This window comes from Ips typographus, linkage group LG14 (genome assembly GCF_016097725.1).
Source record: "Ips typographus isolate SLU linkage group LG14, UJ_Ityp_2.0, whole genome shotgun sequence".
Lineage (NCBI taxonomy): Eukaryota > Metazoa > Arthropoda > Insecta > Coleoptera > Curculionidae > Ips > Ips typographus.
The window spans coordinates 3,054,996-3,077,850 of NC_138435.1; the positions used below are offsets into that span (position 1 = coordinate 3,054,996).

Genomic DNA, 22,855 nt, shown 5'->3' on the forward strand with positions numbered 1-22,855 from the left:
CCTGAAACTTTCAAAAAGTCATCGAAACTTTCAGGAAGTCTCAGAAGTGTCCAGAAAATCCCAGAAACTTCCAGAATGTTTCAGAAGCTTCCAGACAGTCCTAGAAGCTTTCAGATAGTCTCAGAAATGTCCAGAAAATCTCAGAATCTTCTAAAAAGTCTCAGAAGCTTCTAGAAAGTATTAGGAGCTTTCAGAAAGTTTCCAGAAAGTCCCAGAAGCGTCTAGGAAGAAACCAGAAGCTTTTGGATGTCTCAGAAGCTTCAAGTAAGAAATTAGGAGCTTTCAGAAAGTTTCCAGAACATCTCAGAAGCTTCCGGATGTCTCAGGAGTATCCAGAAAAACGCAGAAGCTTTCAGAAAATTCCAAAAGGCTTCCAGAAAGCTGCAGAGGCTTCTAAAAAGTGTCAGAAGCTTCCAGAATGTCCTAGAAGCTTTCAGAAAATGAGAAAAACTTCTAAAAAGTCCCAGAAGCTTCCAGATATCCCAGAAGCTTCTAAAAAAACTCAAAAGCTTTCAGAAATTTCCAAAAAGCTTCTAGAAAGCCGTAGAAGCTTCTAAAAAGTGTCAGAAGCTTCCAGAAAAACCAAGAAGCTTTCAGAAAATCTCAAAATGCTTCCAGAAAGTCTCAGAAGTTTCCAGATATCTCAGAAGCTTTCAGAAAAACCCGAAAGCTTTCATAAAATTCCAAAAGGCTTCCAGAAAGCTGCAGAAGCTTCTAAAAAGTGTCAGAAGCTTCCAGAATGTCCCAGAAGCTTCCAGAAAAACCAAGAAGCTTTCAGAAAAATCACAAAAGTTTCCAGAAAGTCTCAGAAGCTTCCAGAAAAACCCAAAAGCTTTCAGAAAACTAAAAAAGGCTTCCAGAAAGCCGCAGAAGTTTCTAAAAAGTGTCAGAAGCTTCCAGAATGTCCCAGAAGCTTTCAGAAAATCACAAAAGCTTCTAGAAAGTCTCAGAAGTTTCCGGATATCTCAGAAGCTTCCAGAAAAACCCAAAAGCCATTAGAAAATTCCAAAAGGCTTCCAGAAAGCCGCAGAAGCTTCTAAACAGTGTCAGAAGCTTCCAGAATGTCCCAGAAGCTTCTAGAAAGTCCCAGAAGCTTAAAAAAAGTCTCAAAAGCTTCTAGAAAGTTCCAGAAGCTTCCAGAAAAACCCAAAAGCTCTCAGAAAATTCCAAAAAGCTTCCAGAAAGCTGCAGAAGCTTCTAAAAAGTGTCAGAAGCTTCCAGAAGCTTTCAGAAAATCAGAAAAGCTTCTAGAAAGTCCCAGAAGCTTTCAGAAAAACCCAAAAGCTTTCAGAAAATTCCAAAAAGCTTCCAGAAAGCCGCAGAAGCTTCTAAAAAGTGTCAGAAGCTTCCAGAATGTCCCGGAAGCTTCAAAAAAGTCTCAAAAGCTTCCAGAAAGCCGCAGAAGCTTCCAGATGTCTCAGAAGCTTCCAGAAAATTCCAAAAGGCTTCCAGAAAGCCGCAGAAGCTTCTAAACAGTGTCAGAAGCGTCCAGAATGTCCCAGAAGCTTCTAGAAAGTCCCAGAAGCTTCAAAAAAGTCTCAAAAGCTTCCAGAACCTCCTAGAACCTTCGTCAAGACAGTTTTGACGTACAGGTCACGTGACTCTCACTTTTTGACAGTTTGCAGCTCGGAAAAATCAAGGTGGCATGGCAAAATCACTAAAAACAACGTTTCCTGATCGAATCGTTCAATTAGATTCAATTACCGTTTTGCGGTACCAGAAAAACGGAAATAACATTTGAATACGGTCATTGGACACGTCACTTCCACCCCGAAACCAATAATTACTTCCAATTAGCCGGAAAATTACGGTTTTTCCACGGAAATTGCTATTCGTGAGCGAAATCACCGAAAAAATCGACTTATATAAGCATTCAGTGCGTTGGATTGGCCGATTCAGTAGTCATGGCCTTTCCAGTTACAGTTGCGGTGTTATTGGCGCTCGTGGCCTGTCCAGTTAACGTAAGTTCAACGGTTTGCGCTGTCACTCGTATTTTGACAGTTTTCCGAACTGTCACTAGTGTCAGAATCCCGCCAAACGGTTTGTTTACACTCGCTTGCGTGTTTTGTAGTTTTACAGTTTTACGAGACGATTTTGTTGACTTGCACATTTTTGACAGCTGTCAAATTTGGCACGAAAGAAGTACGAACTGTCATGTATGACGCGTAAAAAAATGACGTCGATCGGTCACGTGGTTGCTGAGAAATTTGACTTTGAACCGGTCAGCTGACTAGAAGACAGTTGTTTGCAATCTGGATTGTTTCATTTGTGATTTTTTTGACTTACACATTTTTGACAGCTGTCAAATTTGGCACGGTGATAGTCAGAACTGTCATGTATGACGTGTAAAAAAATGACGTCGATCGGTCACGTGGTTGCTGAGAAATTTGACTTTGAACCGGTCAGCTGACTAGAAGACAGTTGTTTGCACGCGAAACTGTTTCATTTGTTTGACTTTGACAGCTGTGACGTTTGACAGTTTGTGACGTTTGATAGTTGTGACGTTTGACAGTAGTTTGACGTGTTGTCAAAGTGACAGCTGTCAAAATACGTCTCATAGAGCTGTCAAACCACAAAACTTACTTGCAAACATTCAAAGTGAGTGTAAACGAACTGATTGACATTTTATAGCTTCATGAGTGGGATTTTGACAGTTTGTGACGTTTGACAGTTGGTTCTGACAGTAGTTTGACGTGTTGTCAAAGTGACAGCTGTCAAAATACGTCTCATAGAGCTGTCAAACCACAAAACATTCTTCGAAACATTCAAAGTGAGTGTAAACAAACTGATTGACATTTTATAGCTTGATGAGTGGGATTTTGACAGCTGTCATTTTGACAATCCACCAAACTACTGTCAAAACCAACTGTCAAACGTCACAACTGTCAAACGTCCCAACTGTCACACGTCACAACTGTCAAACGTCAAAATCAAACAAATGAAACAGCTTCGCTTGCAAACAACTGTCTTCCAGTCAGCTGACCGGTTCAATGCCAAATTTCTCAGCAACCACGTGACCGATTGACGTCATTTTTTTACATGTCATACATGACAGTTCTGACTATCACCGTGCCAAATTTGACAGCTGTCAAAAATGTGTAAGTCAAAAAAATCACAAAAGAACAATCCAGGTTGCAAACAACTGTCTTCCAACAAACTGTTCGCTTTGAAGTCAAATTTCTCGAAAACCTGACGTCGGATCGACGTCATAATTTCAGGTGTTATAAATGACAGTTCGTACTACAATTATTGTCAAATTTGACAGCTGTCAAAAATTTGTAAGTCATAAAAATGACAAATGAAACAATCCAGGTTGCAAACAACTGTCTTCCAACAAACTGTCCGCTTTGAAGTCAAATTTCTCGAAAACCTGACGTCGGATCGACGTCATAATTTCAGGTGTCATAAATGACAGTTTGTACTACAATCGTGTCAAAATTTGACAGCTGTCAAAAATTTGTAAGTCATAAAAATGACAAATGAAACAATCCAGGTTGCAAACAACTGTCTTTCAACAAACTGTCCGCTTTGAAGTCAAATTTCTCGAAAACCTGACGTCGGATCGACGTCATAATTTCAGGTGTCATAAATGACAGTTTGTACTACAATCGTGTCAAAATTTGACAGCTGTCAAAAATTTGTAAGTCATAAAAATGACAAATTAAACAATCCAGGTTGCAAACAACTGTCTTTCAACAAACTGTTCGCTTTGAAGTCAAATTTCTCAGAAACCTGACGTCCGATCTACGTCATAATTTCAGGTGTCATAAATGACAGTTCGTACTACCATTGTTGTCAAATTTGACAGCTGTCAAAAATTTGTAAGTCATAAAAATGACAAATGAAACAATCCAGGTTGCAAACAACTGTCCTCCAACAAACTGTCCGCTTTGAAGTGAAATTTCTCGGAAACCTGACGTCGGATCGACGTCATAATTTCAGGTGTCATAAATGACAGTTCGTACTACAATTCTTGTCAAATTTGACAGCTGTCAAAAATTTGTAAGTCATAAAAATGACAAATGAAACAATCCAGGTTGCAAACAACTGTCTTTCAACAAACTGTCCGCTTTGAAGTCAAATTTCTCGGAAACCTGACGTTCGATCGACGTCATAATTTCAGGTGTCATAAATGACAGTTCGTACTACAATTATTGTCAAATTTGACAGCTGTCAAAAATTTGTAAGTCAAAAAAATCACAAATGAAACAATCCAGGTAGCAAACAACTGTCTTCTAGTAAGCTGACCGGTTCAAAGCCAAATTTCTCAGCAACCACGTAACCAATCGATGTCATTTTTTTACATGTCATACATGACAGTTCTGACTATCACCGTGCCAAATTTGACAGCTGTCAAAAATTTGTAAGTCAAAAAAATCACAAATGAAACAATCCGGGTAGCAAACAACTGTCTTCTAGTAAGCTAACCGGTTCAAAGCCAAATTTCTCAGCAACCACGTGACCGATTGACGTCATTTTTTTTTTCTGTCAAAATGACAGTTTGTACTTCCACCATGCCAAATTTGACAGCTGTCAAAAATGTGTAAGTCAAAAAAATTACAAATGAAACAATCCAGGTTGGAAACAACTGTCTTCTAGTAAGCTGATCGGTTCAAAGCCAAATTTCTCAGCAACCACGTGACCGATCGACGTCATTTTTTTATATGTCATACATGACAGTTCGCACTACAATTCCTGTCAAATTTGACAGCTGTCAAACTATTTCAAGTGTCGATTTTCAGGCTTTCCCCGCCACCGATCAACGCACCAAAGTGATCGAATTCCATCGGGAGTGTTTGGACGCCCACGGGGTGGTGGAGGACGCCCTCCACGACGCCCTGGACGGCGCTCCGCCCGCCGATCACGAGTTCTACGCGCACATGCTCTGCGCCATCCAGAAAGCGCAACTAATCGCGCCAGATGGCGCTGTGCACACCGACCACTTTGAGGAAACGATGAAAGACGTCATCGACGCAGACAAGATGGCGCACGTGGCCGCCATTGTCAGAAAATGTCTGATTCAACGCGACAACGTCATGGACACTGTCAGACAGGGTGTCAATTGTTTTGTCAAAGAGGAACACCAACTCTAGCGTCACCAATAAACGAATGCCAAGGGTCAGTTGGTTTTTTAATTTTTTTGACACTTGACAGGTGTCACGCGTCAATGCGACTAGCACCATCTGGTGGGGCGTGGCCTAAGCTATCAAACCAGATTTTTTGCAAAATTGTACTCAAATCCTACTCCGACTTACGCCACTTTTAAGTTTCCCCACAAAGTGGTGTTTCAAAATGTTGTCACTAGCAACTTTGAAAAATTGTATCTCACGAAGTTGATGAGCTGGGATTGTGATTTTTTTGCGGTTTGGTAGCCAAAAGTGTGGGTAATAACCAGAAAAATTTTCATTAACCTCACTTGAGAGACTGGGCCGTAGTGGACCCATAACCATGTGGGTGCTTTGTGAGCCCAAAACCTACTTACTGCAAGAAGCAAGTTTGGAAATTTATATCTCCCAAACTAGTTCAGATAGGACCATAATTTTTTGACTGAATGTAGCCAAAAGCCTTGGCAGTACCCAGAAAAAAAATCATTATTCTCACTAAAAAAACTGGGCCGTACTGGACCAAATAGCAAGCGTATACCTAGTGGGCCCAAAATTCTGTTACTAGCAGAAGCAACTTTGCAAATTTATATCTCCGAAACTATTAAAGGTAGGGCCGTGATTTTTTGACTGAGTATAGCTAAAAGCCTTGGTAATACCCAGAAAAAAAATCATTAATGTCGCTTGAGAAACCGGGCCGTACGAGAAGAAAAAGTAAGTGTATACCTAGTGAGCCCAAAACACACTTGCTAGAGGCAAGTTTGGAACTTCTTTCGGGGACTTTTTGGAAGCTTCCGGGGTTTTCTGAGAGCTTTTTGGACTTTCTGAAGGCTTCTGGGACTTTCTGAAAGTTTAGAAAACTTTTTGCAAGCTTCTGGGACTTTCTTGAAGTTTCTGGGACTTTCTGAAGGCTTCTGAGACTTTCTGAAAGTTTCGACGACTTTTTGGAAGATTCTGAGACTTTCTGAGATTTTCTGAAAGTCTTTGGGACTTTCTTGAAGTTTCTGGGACTTTCTGGAGGTTTCTGAAACTTTCTGCAAATTTCTAGGACTTTTTAGAAACTTTTGGGGTTTTCTGAAGGCTTTTGAAACTTTTTGAAAGTTTCTACGACTTTTTGGAAGCTTCTGGGACATTCTGAGATTTTCTTAAAGTCTTTGGGACTTTCTTGAAGCTTCTTGGACATTCTGGAAGCTTCTGGGACTTTCTGAATGCTTATGGGAATTTCTTGCAGTTTCTGGGACTTTTTGAAAGTTTAGAAAACTTTTTGGAAGCTTCTGGGACTTTCTTGAAGTTTCTGGGACTTTCTTGAAGTTTCTGGGACTTTCTGAAGGCTTTTGAGACTTTTTGAAAGTTTCTACGACTTTTTGAAAGATTCTGAGACTTTCTCAGATTTTCTAAAAGTTTTTAGAACTTTTTTGAAGCTTCTGGAACATTCCGGAGGCTTCTGGGACTTTGTGAAAGTTTCGAGGACTTTCTGGAAACTTCTGAGATTTTTCGAAATTTTATGAAACATTCTGGAAGCTTCTAGGACTTTCTGGAAGTCTCGGGGGATTTCTAAAAACTTCTGAGACTTTCTGGAAGCTTTGGGCACTTTTTGGAACCTTCTGGAACTGTCTGAGAGCATCTGAAGCTTTATGAAAGCTTCTCTGACTTTCTAGAAGATTTTGGAATTTTCTGAAGCTTACGAGGACTTTCTGGATGCTTCTGAGTCTTTTCGAAAGTTTCGGGGTTTTTCTGAAAGACCCATAAGCCACCAAAATTTTTTCAGAAGCTTCAAGAAAGTCCCAGAAACTTGAAGAAAGTCCCAAAAGCTGTCAAAAAGTTCCAGAAGCTTCCAGAAAGTCCTAGAAGCTCCAAGAAATTCCTAGAAGTTTCAAGAAAGTCCTAGAAGCTTCCAGAAAGTTTCGGCAGCCTTTATAAAGATCTAGAAGCTTCAAGAAAATTCCCCAAACTGTTCAGAAGTTCCCAAAAGCTTCTAGAAAGTCAGAAAAGCTTTCATAAAGTATCAGAAGCTTCAAGAAAGTCCCCAAAACTTCCAGAAAGTCTCAGAAGTTTTCAGAAATCTTCCGAGACTTCCATAAAGTCCTAGAAGCTTCCAGAATGTTCCAGAAGCTTCCACAAATTCCCAGAAACCTGCAGAACATCTCAGAAGCTTTCAGAAAGTCCCAGAAACCTCCATAAAGTCACAGAAGCTTCAAAAAAGCCTCAGAAACCTCCAGAATGTCCCAAAAGCTTTCAGAAAATTCAAGAAGCTTTCAGAAGCTTCAAGAAAGTCCCAGAAGCTTCCAGAATGTTCCAGAAGCTTTAAGAAAGTCCCAAAGACTTTCAGAATGTCCCAGAAGCTTCTACAAATTCCCAGAAACCTACAGAACATCTCAGAAGCTTTCAAAAAGTCCTCGAAACTTTCAGAAAGTCCCAGAAACCTCCATAAAGTCCCAGAAGCTTCAAAAAAGTCTCAGAAACCTCCAGAAAGTTCCAGAAGCCACCAAAATGTTTCAGAAGCTTCAAGAAAATACCAGAAGTTTCAAGAAAGTCTGAGAAGTTTTCAGAAATCTCCCAAGACTTCCATAAAATCCTAGAAGCTTCCAGGATGTTCCAGAAACTTCCATAAAGTCTCAGAAGCTTTCAAAAAGTCCCAGGAACCTCCATAAAGTCCCAAAAGCTTCAAAAAAGTCTCAGAAACCTTCAGAAAGTCCCAAAAGCTTTCAGAAAATTCGAGAAGCTTTCAGAAGCCTCCAGAAAGTCCCAGAAGCTTCTGGAATGTTTCAGAAGCTTCAAGAAAGTTTTGGCAGCCTTCAGAAAGTTCTAGAAGCTTCAAGAAAATTTTCCGAAATGTTCAGAAATTCCCAAAAGCTTCTAGAAAGTCTCAGAAGTTTTCAGAAATTTCCCGAGACTTCCATAAAGTCCTAGAAGCTTCCAGAATGTTCCAGAAGCTTTAAGAAAGTCCCAAGGATTTTCAGAAAATCTCAGAATGTCCCGGAAGCTTTCATAAGGTCTCAGAAACCTCCAGAACGTCTCAGAAGCTTTCAAAAAGTCCTCGAAACTTTCAGAAAGTCCCAGAAACCTCCATAAAGTCCCAGAAGCTTCAAAAAAGTCTCAGAAACCTCCAGAAAGTCTCAAAAGCTTTCAGAAGCCTCCAGAAAGTTCCAGAAGCCACCAAAATGTTTCAGAAGCTTCAAGAAATTACCAGAAGTTTCAAGAAAGTCTGAGAAATTTTCAGAAATCTCCCAAGACTTCCATAAAATCCTAGAAGCTTCCAGGATGTTCCAGAAGCTTCCATAAAGTCTCAGAAACCTCCAAAAAGTCTCAGAAACCTCCATAAACTCCCAGAAGCTTCAAAAAAGTCTCAGAAACCTTCAGAAAGTCCCAAAAGCTTTCGGAAAATTCGAGAAGCTTTCAGAAGCCTCCAGAAAGTCCCAGAAGCTTCTGAAATGTTTCAGAAGCTTCAAGAAAGTTTTGGCAGCCTTCATAAAGTTCTAGAAGCTTCAAGAAAATTTTCCGAAATGTTCAGAAATTCCCAAAAGCTTCTAGAAAGTCAGAAAAGCTTCCAAAAACTTCCAGAAAGTCTCAGAAGTTTTCCGAAATCTCCCGAGACTTCCATAAAGTCCTAGAAGCTTCCAGAATGTTCCAGAAGCTTTAAGAAAGTCCCAAAGACTTTCAGAAAATCTCAGAATGTCCCAGAAGCTTCCATAAAGTCTCAGAAACCTCCAAAAAGTTCCAGAAGCTTTCAAAAAGTCCCAGAAACCTCCATAAAGTCCCAAAAGCTTCAAAAAAGTCTCAGAAAGCTTCAGAAAGCCCCAAAAGCTTTCAGAAAATTCGAGAAGCTTTCAGAAGCCTCCAGAAAGTCCCAGAAGCTTCTGGAATGTTTCAGAAGCTTCAAGAAAATCCCGTAAACCTCAAGAAAGTCCTAGAAGCTTCCAGAATGTCCCAGAAGCTTCCAAAAAGTCTCAGAAGCTTCCAGAAAGTCCAAAAATTCTCAAAAAAATTCAGGGTTGTACATCAAGGTACACTGGTTAATTGTACTAAATACGACAGTCGTACATTACAACCTGAATTTTTGAGAAATTTTCAAAAAGTACATTTCTCGTAAAAGTGTCTGTTCTGGACCACCCAGATGTTTCACCCTGTATCTCCCTAACCTGATCCAGGAAAATTGTGAAAAAATTCAGGATTGTACTACTAAGTACACTGGTAAATTGCCCCGAAAAGAAAAATTGTACAATAAAAACTAACCTCAAAAAAAAATTAATAATAATTCTTTCCAAGGGTGAAACGTCCCTTTCCCCCCCTTACAACGTTTCGAATAATACGAAAATCGATTTTGCCCTTTGGGGGATGGTTTTTCCGGCCCCAAAGAGGGATGTAGGTCAATTGCTCAACAAGTTGTTTTTAGTTCAGGGGAAAACCGTATAAAATAATTAAAAATGACTTTTTAACGACCGTCAGTCAATTGGACTGGTCGCTGTTTAGCTTTTACTGTTGGTCGGTAATCCGGAGGCCATTTTAGGGCGTTAGACATTTTTGACAGCTGTCAAATTTGACGTAGCGATAGGACAGACTGTCAGTTTTGACATGGAAAAAGAATTACGTCGATCGGACAAACGGTTTTGGAGCAATTTTGCTTTGAATTTGCCAGTTTTCCAGAAAGTCTCGGAAATGTTTTCCAGAAATTTCCAGAAAGTCTCAGGAGCTTCCAGAAAATCCCAGGATTTTCTAGAAAGTACCAAAAGCTTTCAGAAAGTCCCAGAAGATACTGGAAAGCCCTCGAGTCCTCCAGAACGTCTCAGACGCTTCCAGAATGTTTCAGAAGCTTCAAGAAGCCTCCAAAAAGTCCCAGAAGCTTCAAAAAAGTCCCTGACATTTCCAGAAAGTTTCAGAAGATTTCCGAAAGTTCCAGATGATTTCAGAAAGCCTTCGAAACATCCAGAAAGTATCAGAAAAGTCCCAAAAGCCTCCAGAAAGTCCCATAAGCTTCAAGAAAATCCCAGAAGTTTCAAAAAAGTCTTAAGAGCTTCCAGAAAGTCTCAGCAGTTTCTAGAAGTTCTCAGAAGCTTTTATAAAGTCTGAGGAGCTTCCAGAAAGTCTCATGATCTTCTAGAAACTCCCAGAAGCCTCCAGAAAGTCCCATAAGCTTCAAGAAAGTCCCAGAAGCCTCCAGAAAGTCCTATAAGCTTCAAGAAAGTCCCAAAAGCCTCCAGAAAGTTCCATAAACTTCAAGAAAGTCTCAAAAGCTTACAGAAAGTCTCAGCAGTTTCTAGAAGTTCTCAGAAGCTTTTATAAAGTCTGAGGAGCTTCCAGAAAGTCTCAAGATCTTCTAGAAACTCCCAGAAGCCTCCAGAAAGTCCTAAAAGCTTCAAGAAAGTCCCAGAAGCCTCCAGAAAGTCCTATAAGCTTCAAGAAAGTCCCAAAAGCCTCCAGAAAGTCCCAGAAGCTTCAAGAAAGTTTCAAAAGCTTTCAAAAAGTCCCAGAAGCTTCAAGAAAGTCCCAAAAGCTTTCAGAAAGTCCCAGAAGCTTCAAAAAAGTCTTAAAAGCTTTCAGAAAGTCCCAGAAGCTTCAAGAAAGTCGCAGAAGCCTCCAGAAAGTCCCAAAAGCCTCCAAAATGTTTCAGAAACTTCAAAAAAGTCCAGGAAACTTCCAGATATTTCCAAATGCTTTCAGAAAGTTTCAGAAGCTTCTAGAAGCCTTCAGACACTCCCAGAAGCTTCCAGAATGTTTCAGAAGCTTCATGAAAGTCTCAAAAACCACCAGAAAGTCCCAAAAACTTTCAGAAAGGTCAAGAAGCTTTCAGAAGCTACCAGAAAGTTCCAGAAGCTTCTAGAAGCCTTCAGACAGTCTCAGAAGTTTCAAGAAAGTCCCAGAAGTTTCATAAAAGACTCAGAAACCTCCAGAAAGTCCCAAAAGCTTCCAGAATGTTTCAGAAGCTTCCAGAAAGCCCTAGAAGCCTTCGAAATGCTTCAGAAGGTTCAAGAAGCCTCCAGACAGTCCCAGAAGCTTCAAGAAAGTCCTAGAAGCTTCATAAAAGTCTCAGAAACCTCCAGAAAGTCCCAAAAACTTTCAGAAAGGTCCAGAAACTTTCAGAAGCCTCCAGAAAGTCCCAGAAGCTTCCAGAATGTTTCAGAAGCTTCCAGAAGCCTCCAGACAGTCCTAGAAGCTTCAAGAAATTCCCAGAAGCTTCATAAAAGTCTCAGAAACCTCCAGAAAGTCCCAAAAACTTTCAGAAAGGTCCAGAAGCTTTCAGAAGCTACCAGAAAGTCCCACAAGCTTCCAGAATGTTTCAGAAGCCTCCAGACAGTCCTAGAAGCTTCAATAAATTCCCAGAAGCTTCATAAAAGTCTCAGAAACCTCCAGAAAGTCCTAAAAACTTTCAGAAAGGTCAAGAAGCTTTCAGAAGCTACCAGAAAGTTCCAGAAGCTTCTAGAAGCCTTCAGACAGTCTCAGAAGTTTGAAGAAAGTCCCAGAAGTTTCATAAAAGACTCAGAAACTTCCAGAAAGTCCTAAAAACTTTCAGAAAGGTCCAGAAACTTTCAGAAGCCTCCAGAAAGTCCCAAAAGCTTCCAGAATGTTTCAGAAGCTTCCAGAAAGCCCTAGAAGCCTTCGAAATGCTTCAGAAGGTTCAAGAAAGTCACGGAAACCTCTAGAAAGTCCCAAATGCTTTCAGAAGCTTCCAGAAGCCTCCAGACAGTCCCATAAGCTTCATAAAAGTCTCAGAAACCTCCAGAAAGTCCCAAAAACTTTCAGAAAGGTCCAGAAGCTTCCAGAAGCCTCCAGAAAGTCCCAGAAGCCTCCAGAAAGTCTCGTAAGCTTCAAGAAAGTCCCAGAAACCTCCAGAAAGTCCAAAATGCTTTCAGAAAGTTCCAGAAGCCTGCCAGAAAAATTTTCAAAAGTGCATTTCTCACGAAAGTGTCAGTACAGGACCACCCAGATGTTTCACCCTGTATCTCCGTTATCCCAACCAGAAAAATTCTGAAAAAACTCAGGGTTGTACATCAAGGTACACTAGTTAATTGTACTAAATACGACAGTCGTACATTACATCCTGAATTTTTGAGAAATTTTCAAAAAGTACATTTCTCGTAAAAGTGTCAGTACAGGACCACCCAGATGTTTCACCCTGTATCTCCCTAACCTGATCCAGAATAATTCGGAAAAAATTCAGGGTTGTACATCAAGGTACACTGGTTAATTGTACTAAATACGACAGTGGTACATTACAAAGTGAGTTCACAAAAAATAAACGAAAATGTTGCGTTCCATCAATTTTGCTTACCTCGTCGTCGAATGGATCGTGGTCCGTCATTGTATCCCACCGATGCTATCCAGGCAATCAATCTTGCTTTTTCTACCAAAAATGGGTTATTTTCCGGGATTTTCAGGCATTTTCCCGATTTTTCCCTGTCCCGACGATGCCAAATCAGTCCGAAACCACGCGGAGCAGCTCCGTTGCTCGAGCAACATGAACTGAAACAAAACAAATGTTTTGACAGATAACTGTCAAACTGTGACAGGTACGTCAATGCGACTAGCGCCATCTGGTGGGGCGTGGCCTAAGCTATCAAACCTGATTTTTTGCAAAATTGTACTAAAATCCTACACCGACTTACGCCACTTTTAAGTTTCCCCACAAAGTTGTGATTCAAAATGTTGTCACTAGCAACTTTGAAAAATTGTATCTCACAAAGTTTGTGAGATAGGAGTGTGATTTTTTTGTGATTTGGTAGCCTAAAGTGTTGGTAATAACCAGAAAAAATTTCATTCACCTCACTTGAGAGACTGGGCCGTAATGGACCCATAACCATGCGGGTGCTTTGTGAGCCCAAAACCTACTTACTGCAAGAAGTAAGTTTGGAAATTTATATCTCCGAAACTATTAAAGGTAGGACCGTGATTTTTTGACTGGATATAGCTAAAAGCCTTGGAAATACCCAGGAAAAAAATCATTAAAATCCCTAAAAAAACAGGGCCGTACTGGACCAAAAAGCAAGCGTATACCTAGTGGGCCCAAAACACACTTACTAGCAGTAGCAAGTTTGGAAATTTATATCTCCGAAACTAATAAAGCTAGAGAGTTGATTTTTTGAGTGGATATTCCTAAAGGCATTGGCAACACCCAGAAAAAAAATCATTAATATCACTTGAGTAACAGGACCGTACTGGAACATAAACCAAGTGTGGGTCTTGTGAGCCCAAAAAACACTTACTAGTAGAAACAAGTTTGGAAATTCCTATGACAGTTACCACGTGACTGTCCTAGTAAATAGTATTTGAGGATCACGTGCCAACTGTCATTTACGTCAAAAACGTCAAAATTTGTTTTTTTTTTTTGAAATTTATTGCAATTTGTACATTTCAGTTACATGAACTAACCGAAACAACACAAATGTCAGACAACTGTCAAACTTTGACAGGTACGTTAATGCGACTAGCGCCATCTGGTGGGGCGTGACCTAAGCTGTCAAACCTGATTTTTTGCAAAATTGTACTAAAATCCTACACCGACTTACGCCACTTTTAAGTTTCCCCGCAAAGCTGTGTTTCAAAATGTTGTCACTAGCAACTTTGAAAAATTGTATCTCACAAAGTTGGTGAGATAGGATTGTGATTTTTTTGTGATTTGGTAGCGTAAAGTGTTGGTAATAACCAGAAAAAATTTAATTCACCTCACTTGAGAGACTGGGCCGTAATGGACCCATAACCATGTGGGTGCTTTGTGAGCCCAAAACCTACTTACTGCAAGAAGCAAGTTTGGAAATTTATATCTCCGAAACTAGTTGAGGTAGGACCGTGATTTTTTGACTGGATATAGCTAAAAGCCATGGCAATACCCAGGAAAAAAATCATTAAAATCCCTAAAAAAACAGGGCCGTACTGCACCAAAAAGCAAGCGTATACCTAGTAGGCCCAAAATGCAGTTACTAGCAGAAGCAAATTTGGAAATTTATATCTCCGAAACTGATAAAGCTAGAGAGTTGATTTTTTGAGTGGATATTCCTAAAGGCATTGGCAACACCCAGAAAAAAAATCATTAATATCACTTGAGTAACAGGACCGTACTGGAACATACACCAAGTGTGGGTCTTGTGAGCCCAAAAGACACTTACTAGAAGAAACAAGTTTGGAAATTCCTATGACAGTTACCACGTGACTGTCCTAGTAAATAGTATTTGAGGATCACGTGCCAACTGTCATTCACGTCAAAAACGTCAAAATTTGTTTTTTTTTTTGAAATTTATTGCAATTTGTACATTTCAGTTACATGAACTAACCGAAACAATACAAATGTCAGATAACTGTCAAACTTTGACAGGTACGTTAATGCGACTAGCGCCATCTGGTGGGGCGTGGCCTAAGCTGTCAAACCTGATTTTTTGCAAAATTGTACTAAAATCCTACTCCGACTTACGCCACTTTTAAGTTTAGCTTAAAGTTGTCTTCCAGAATGTTGTTCTGTCAGATAACTGTCAAACTTTGACAGGTACGTTAATGCGACTAGCGCCGCCTGGTGGGGCGTGGCCTAAGCTGTCAAACCAGATTTTTTTCAAAATTGTACTAAAATCCTACTCCGACTTACGCCACTTTTAAGTTTTCCCACAAAATTGTGATTCAAAATGTTGTCACTAGCAACTTTGAAAAATTGTATCTCACAAAGTTTGTGAGATAGGAGTGTGATTTTTTTGTGATTTGGTAGCCTAAAGTGTTGGTAATAACCAGAAAAAATTTCATTCACCTCACTTGAGAGACTGGGCCGTAATGGACCCATAACCATGTGGGTGCTTTGGGAGCCCAAAACCTACTTACTGCAAGAAGCAAGTTTGGAAATTTATATCTCCGAAACTAGTTGAGGTAGGACCGTGATTTTTTGACTGAATATAGCTGAAAGCCTTGGAAATACCCAGAAAAAAAATCATTCAAATCACTAAGAAAACAGGGCCGTACTGGACCAAAAAGCAAGCGCATACCTAGTGGGCCCAAAATTCAGTTACTAGCAGAAGCAACTTTGGAAATTTGTATCTCCGAAACTATTAAAAGTAGGACCGTGATTTTTTGACTGGATATAGCTAAAAGCCTTGGAAATACCCAGAAAAAAAATCATTAATATCACTTAAGAAACAGGGCCGTACTGGACCAAAAAGCAAGCGTATACCTAGTGGGCCCAAAATTCAGTTACTAGCAGCGGCAACTTTGGAAATTTATATCTCCCGAACCAGTTGAGATAAAGTTGTGATTTTTGGAACATGACTAGCCTAAGGTGTTGCCAATATGCACACAAAGTTTCATTGAAAAAACTCAAAAAACCTGGAAGATACACAAGAAAAGAGCTTTTCACCCCCTTTTCTCCCCCTTTTCCCCCCCACTACGTACATTCCGACCGGTTATTTAACCACACTGTTATTGATTCGTTTAAAACATCATTCCGCTGACGTCATTACGCTTTTGTTTGACTTTGACTGTAGCGAAACGCGAGAGTTAATCGCAAATGCCAACTTGCCCCTTTGCAACCCTTAAAATGCCATTAAAAGGGACGGTCAAGGCATAATTTATGGGACGTAAACGGTTCAGGACCGTCCTGGGGGATTCCTGACCGTTTTAGGAGTGATTCAAGCCAAAATTCACCCCTGTAGCTCTGTTAGTTCCGGAGATATTGAATTTTTAGTGTTTTGGTGCTTTCTGAGGCATTTTCTCAAGTTCAGTCCTGTGAAAACTAGAGAAGGAGACAGGTTAGAACTGTCAAATTTGGATATGTCATTCCTGACAGTTTAGGGAATAATTCACACTAAAATTCACTTCTGTAGCTCTGTTAGTTCCGGAGATACTTAATTTTTAGTGTTTTGGTGCTTTCTGTGGCATTCCATCAAGTTCAGCTCTGTGAAAACTAGGGAAGGAGACAGGTTAGAACTGTCAAATTTGGATATGTCATTACTGACAGTTTAGGGAATAATTCACACTAAAATTCACTTCTGTAGCTCTGATAGTTCCGGAGATATTGAATTTTTAGTGTTTTGGTGCTTTCTGAGGCATTTCCTCAAGTTCAGTCCTGTGAAAACTAGAGAAAGAGACAGGTTAGAACTGTCATTTTTGGATATGTCATTCCTGACAGTTTAGGGAATAATTCACACTAAAATTCACTTCTGTAGCTCTGATAGTTCCGGAGATATTGAATTTTTAGTGTTTTGGTGCTTTTTGTGGCATTTCCTCAAGTTCAGTCCTGTGAAAACTAGGGAAGGAGACAGGTTAGAACTGTCAAATTTGGATATGTCATTCCTGACAGTTTAGGGAATAATTCACACTAAAATTCACTTCTGTAGCTCTGATAGTTCCGGAGATATTGAATTTTTAGTGTTTTGGTGCTTTTTGTGGCATTTCCTCAAGTTCAGTCCTGTGAAAACTAGAGAAAGAGACAGGTTAGAACTGTCAAATTTGGATATGTCATTCCTGACAGTTTAGGGAATAATTCACACTAAAATTCACTCCTGTAGCTCTGATAGTTTCGGAGATATTGAATTTTTAGTGTTTTGGTGCTTTTTGTGGCATTTCCTCAAGTTCAGTCCTGTGAAAACTAGGGAAGGAGACAGGTTAGAGCTGTCATTTTTGGATATGTCATTACTGACAGTTTAGGGAATAATTCACACTAAAATTCACTTCTGTAGCTCTGATAGTTCCGGAGATATTGAATTTTTAGTGTTTTGGTGCTTTTTGTGGCATTTCCTCAAGTTCAGTCCTGTGAAAACTAGAGAAAGAGACAGGTTAGAACTGTCAAATTTGGATATGTCATTCCTGACAGTTTAGGGAATAATTCACACTAAAATTCACTCCTGTAGCTCTGATAGTTTCGGAGATATTGAATTTTTAGTGTTTTGGTGCTTTTTGTGGCATTTCCTCAAGTTCAGTCCTGTGAAAACTAGGGAAGGAGACAGGTTAGAGCTGTCATTTTTGGATATGTCATTACTGACAGTTTAGGGAATAATTCACACTAAAATTCACTTCTGTAGCTCTGATAGTTCCGGAGATATTGAATTTTTAGTGTTTTGGTGCTTTTTGTGGCATTTCCTCAAGTTCAGTCCTGTGAAAACTAGAGAAAGAGACAGGTTAGAACTGTCAAATTTGGATATGTCATTCCTGACAGTTTAGGGAATAATTCACACTAAAATTCACTTCTGTAGCTCTGATAGTTCCGGAGATATTGAATTTTTAGTGTTTTGGTGCTTTTTGTGGCATTTCCTCAAGTTCAGTCCTGTGAAAACTAGAGAAAGAGACAGGTTAGAACTGTCAAATTTGGATATGTCATTCCTGACAGTTTAGGGAATAATTCACACTAAAATTCACTTCTGTAGCTCTGATAGTTCCGGAGATATTGAATTTTTAGTGTTTTGGTGCTTTTTGTGGCATTTCCTCAAGTTCAGTCCTGTGAAAACTAGAGAAAGAGACAGGTTAGAACTGTCAAATTTGGATATGTCATTCCTGACAGTTTAGGGAATAATTCACACTAAAATTCACTCCTGTAGCTCTGATAGTTTCGGAGATATTGAATTTTTAGTGTTTTGGTGCTTTTTGTGGCATTTCCTCAAGTTCAGTCCTGTGAAAACTAGGGAAGGAGACAGGTTAGAACTGTCAAATTTGGATATGTCATTCCTGACAGTTTAGGGAATAATTCACACTAAAATTCACTTCTGTAGCTCTGATAATTTCGGAGATATTGAATTTTTAGTGTTTTGGTGCTTTCTGGGGCATTTTCTCAAGTTCAGTCCTGTGAAAACTAGGGAAGGAGACAGGTTAGAACTGTCAAATTTGGATATGTCATTTCTGACAGTTTTGGCAACAATTCACACTAAAATTCACTTCTGTACCTCTGATAGTTCCGGAGATATTCCATTTTTAGTGTTTTGGTGCTTTCTGTGGCATTCCATCAAGTTCAGCTCTGTGAAAACTAGGGAAGGAGACAGGTTAGAGCTGTCATTTTTGGATATGTCATTCCTGACAGTTTAGGGAATAATTCACACTAAAATTCACTTCTGTAGCTCTGATAGTTTCGGAGATATTGAATTTTTAGTGTTTTGACTGTCCTTTAAATTGTCATTTTTTCTGTTTTAACTTTGACAGCGTTTTTCAGTCAGACTGTACTGAATTTTTTAGTGTTTTTTCCGGTTATTGGATAGGAAATTTAGTGAGGATTCCAAAAATGTGCTTAAAAACCCGATTCGAGCACTCTAAGTGGGTTTTACGGACGATTTTATACCAGACTGTCCTTTAAATTGTCATTTTTGCTGTTCTAACTTTGACAGCGTTTTGCAACCAGACTGTACCGAATTTTTTAGTGTTTTTTCTGGTTATTGAATAGGAAATTTAATGAGGATTCCAAAAATTTGCTTAAAAACCTGATTCGAGCACTCTAAGTATGTTTTACGGACGATTTTATCCCAGACTGTCCTTTAAATTGTCATTTTTGCTGTTCTAATTTTGACAGCGTTTTTCAACCAGACTGTACCGAATTTTTTAGTGTTTTTTCTGGTTATTGAATAGGAAATTTAATGAGGATTCCAAAAATGTGCTTAAAAACCTGATTCGAGCACTCTAAGTATGTTTTACGGACGATTTTATACCAGACTGTCCTTTAAATTGTCATTTTTGCACTTCAAACTTTGACAGCGATTTTCTCCCTGACTGTACCAAATTTTTTAGTGTTTTTTCTGGTTATTGGATAGGAAATTTAATGAGGATTCCAAAAATGTGCTTAAAAACCCGATTCGGGCACTCTAAGTGGGTTTTGCGAGCAAAAAAAGAAATCAACACTCCCTAAATAAATTTCATCAAAATCAAATTCGACAGATAAGTTTATTATTAATGGTGCCTTCGTTTCGAGTAATTTATCGACTCGGATTCCCTTTTGTGATGTTTCCGATGGAAAGATAAACGTTTTTCTGGTCGGTTTGTCCCCTCAAAGTTTTCCCTTTCCTCGTCCCAGTCAAACAGCTCAATTTGTTTCAGCTTTAGCTGAGCAAGTAAATTGTCCGTAAAACCCACTTATAGTGCCCGAATCGGGTTTTTAAGCACATTTTTGGAATCCTCATTAAATTTACTATCCAATAACCGGAAAAAAACACTAAAAAATTCGATACAGTCTGAGAGAAAAATGTTATCAAAGTTAAAACAGCCAAAATGACAATTTAAAGGACAGTCTGGGATAAAATCGTCCGTAAAACCCACTTAGAGTGCTCGAATCGCGTTTTTAAGCACATTTTTGGATTCCTCATTAAATTTCCTATCCAATAACCGGAAAAAAACACAAAAAAAGTCGGTACAGTCTGGTTGAAAAACGCTGTCAAAGTTAGAACAGCAAAAATGACAATTTAAAAGACAGTCTGGGATAAAATCGTCCGCAAAACCCACTTAGAGTGCCCGAATGGCGTTTTTAAGCACATTTTTGGAATCCCCACTAAATTTCCTTTTCAATAACCAGAAAAAACACTAAAAAATTAGATACAGTCTGAGAGAAAAATGTTATCAAAGTTAAAACAGCCAAAATGACAATTTAAAGGACAGTCTGGGATAAAATCGTCCGTAAAACCCACTTAGAGTGCTCGAATCGGGTTTTTAAGCACATTTTTGGAATCCTCATTAAATTTTCTATCCAATAACCGGAAAAAAACACTAAAAAATTCGGTACAGTCTGGTTGAAAAACGCTGTCAAAGTTAGAAAAGCAAAAATTACAATTTAAAGGACAGTCTGGGATAAAAATCGTCCGTAAAACCCACTTAGAGTGCTCGAATCGGGTTTTTAAGCACATTTTTGGAATCCCCACTAAATTTCCTTTTCAATAACCAGAAAAAACACTAAAAAATTCGATACAGTCTGGTTGAAAAACGCTGTCAAAGTTACAACAACCAAAATGACAATTTAAAAGACAGTCTGGGATAAAATCGTCCGTAAAACCCACTTAGAGTGCTCGAATCGCATTTTTAAGCACATTTTTGGAATCCTCATTAAATTTTCTATCCAATAACCGGAAAAAAACACTAAAAAATTCGGTACAGTCAGGGAGAAAAACGCTGTCAAAGTTAGAACAGCAAAAATGACAATTTAAAGGACAGTCTGGGATAAAATCGTCCGTAAAACCCACTTAGAGTGCTCGAATCGCGTTTTTAAGCACATTTTTGGAATCCTCATTAAATTTCCTATCAAATAACCAGAAAAATCACAAAAAAATTCAGTACAGTCTGGTCGAAAAACGATGTCAAAGTTAGAATAGCAAAAATGACAATTTAAAAGACAGTCTGGGATAAAATCGTCCGTAAAACCCACTTAGAGTGCCCGAATCGCGTTTTTAAGCACATTTTTGGAATCCCCACTAAATTTCCTATACAATAACCGGAAAAAACACTAAAAAATTCGGTACAGTCTGGTTGAAAAACTCTGTCAAAATTAGAACAGCAAAAATGACAGTCTGGGATAAAATCGCCCGCAAAACCCACTTAGAGTGCCCGAATCAAGTTTTTAAGCACATTTTTGGAATCCCCACTAAATTTCCTATCCAATAACCAGAAAAAACACTAAAAAATTCGGTACAGTCAGGGAGAAAAACGCTGTCAAAGTTAAAACAGCCAAAATGACTATTTAAAAGACAGTCTGGGATAAAATCGTCCGTAAAACCCACTTAGAGTGCTCGAATCGGGTTTTTAAGCACATTTTTGGAATCGTCATCAAATTTCCTATTCAATAACCAGAAAAAACACTAAAAAATTCGGTACAGTCTGGTTGAAAAACGCTGTCAAAGTTAGAACAGCAAAAATGACAATTTAAAGGACAGTCTGAGATAAAATCTTCCGTAAAACCCACTTATAGTGCCCAAATCGCGTTTTTAAGCACATTTTTGGAATCCTCACTAAATTTCCTATCCAATAACTAGAAAAAACACTAAAAAATTCGGTTTCGGATCATCAGGAGCGGAGCTACAGGGTGTGCAACGTACAGACGTCAAAGTGGTCTAAAACTGGCAGGGAGCAGCAATTTTAAAAATTCATATCTCCGAAACTATTAGAGGTAGAGGGTTGATTTTTTGTGTGGAAGGTGGTTAGGGTTTGGGCTTTGTTCAGTAAAAAATTCATTGAAATTGATGGAGAAACAGGGCCGTAATCAACAAAAATACCAAACTCACGAAACAACAACTGAAACTCACCTTTCTGACCCAGAACGGTGAAAAAAGCACGTAAATAGTGAGGTTAACAGGTATTTTCCACTCTCCCAAAGCGATTCGTCACGTAACGGACGCGAAATCAGCACTATCGATAAGAGGGGCCTCCGAACTGGCTGGAGCCCCTTGAAACGGTCTGCGCAGGCGCATTTCCGCATTATCGTTGATTTTCACTTGGCCGGACAGTTGGCTATTGCCACAAAGACCGAAAATCCCGATGAAAATCCAATCAGAACTGAAAAAACGAAAATTATGAAACTTACAATTTTTTGACTTTTAACTGTCAAATTTTGACAGAAGTTGTTGAGGGAGATTTTTTAAAAAATTCCCACTTAATCTACTCTAAGTTGGCTATCTTTTCCCAAAAAAATCAGCTCGATATCTCAAAAACTCACTTTTTTAGAGCCATTTTGAGTTTGTTAGAAAATTCAAAAACTCCCAACCCTCATCGCTTTAATAATTCACCGTAATTCTGCTACAAAATCGCCTAAATTTGTCCAAACTGGCTAAATCGTGACAATTTCACAAAACGAAGGTCATAATTGTGTTCCCCAGGCCGGAATTAGTCAAAAACGTCTTTTTGTTGGGTTAAATCCGATTTGGAAGCGGTTAGTATAGTAGGTCCAGAAATTTTTGTGCACCTTTCCAAACAATCTTCCATAACTCGCTTATTTGAAACATTCTGCTTAAAAGCATTGAAAAACAAAAGATAGTCAGTGAATGGGGCTATCACGTGACTTTGACCGGGGGAGGCCAGGTTGCACCGTTTGGCCGCTAGAGGGCGTCAAAGTTGATTCATTTTTTTTTACTAAATATCTCGGAAACTGTATGGGTTAGAGGTTTGAAATTTTTACCACAAACGCACTTTGGTAAAACGCAACTTTTACTTTATAAGCACTTTTCTTGTACCGGGTACCGTTTGGGAGGAAAAAAATAAAAACTTTTTTCCACTCTTCTGTCAAATTTTGACAGAAGTTGCAGAGTGAGATTTTTTAAAAAATTCCCACTTAATCTACTCCAAGTCAGCTATCTTTTCCCAAAAAAATCACCTTGATATCTCAAAAACTCAATTTTTAGAGCCATTTTAAGTTTATTAGAAAATTCAAAAACTCCCAACCCTCATCGCTTTACTAGTGCAACGTAATTCTGCTACAAAATCGCCCAAACTCGTCCAAACTGGCTAAAACGTGACAATTTCACAAAACAAAGGTCATAATTGTGTTCCCCAGGCCGGAATTAGTCACAAACGTCATTTTGTTGGGTTAAATTCGATTTGGAAGTGATTAGTATAGTAGGTCCAGAAATTTTTGTGCACCATCCCAAAAAATCTTCCATAACTCGCTTATTTGAAACATTCTGTATATAAGCACTGAATAACAAAAGATAGCCAGTAAATAGGGCTATCACGTGACGTTGACCGGGGGAGGCTAGGTTGTACCGTTTGGCCGCTAGAGGGCGTCAAAGTTGGCTCTCGTTTTTAGAAAATTCAAAAACTCCCATCCTTCATCGCTTTAATAATTCAACGTAATTCTGATACAAAATCGATAAAACCCGTAAATTTAATTAGAA

At 39.0% G+C, this 22,855-nt stretch overlaps 2 protein-coding genes across 2 annotated transcripts in view; one reads left to right on the forward strand and one right to left on the reverse strand.

The window, feature by feature from the left end:
* Dpp10 (Dipeptidyl peptidase 10) overlaps positions 1-21,511 on the reverse strand; it is a 53,528-nt gene extending 32,017 nt beyond the window's left edge. The window contains exons 1-2 of the mRNA XM_081992869.1: positions 21,272-21,511; positions 12,370-12,560 (exon numbers count right to left, since the gene is read on the reverse strand). Of these exons, the coding sequence (XP_081848995.1) occupies positions 12,370-12,399 (30 nt within the window). The 5' untranslated portion in view covers positions 12,400-12,560; positions 21,272-21,511. The remainder of the gene's footprint in view (positions 1-12,369; positions 12,561-21,271) is intronic.
* On the forward strand, positions 1,823-5,122 carry LOC145738008 (uncharacterized). Its single transcript, XM_081992872.1, has 2 exons — positions 1,823-1,961; positions 4,743-5,122. The coding sequence occupies exons 1-2, from the start codon at positions 1,905-1,907 to the stop codon at positions 5,091-5,093; spliced, it is 408 nt and encodes a 135-aa protein (XP_081848998.1). The 5' UTR covers positions 1,823-1,904; the 3' UTR covers positions 5,094-5,122.
* Positions 21,512-22,855: the final 1,344 nt, after the last annotated feature.

What these genes read in the sequence shown, in the direction of transcription:
- LOC145738008 (XM_081992872.1), top strand. Translation starts at nt 1,905, where the DNA reads ATGGCCTTTCCAGTTACAGTTGCGGTGTTATTGGCGCTCGTGGCCTGT. An exon ending in TCGTGGCCTGTCCAGTTAAC is followed by an intron (nt 1,962 to 4,742) that starts GTAAGTTCAACG and finishes GTCGATTTTCAG; the next exon opens with GCTTTCCCCGCCACCGATCA.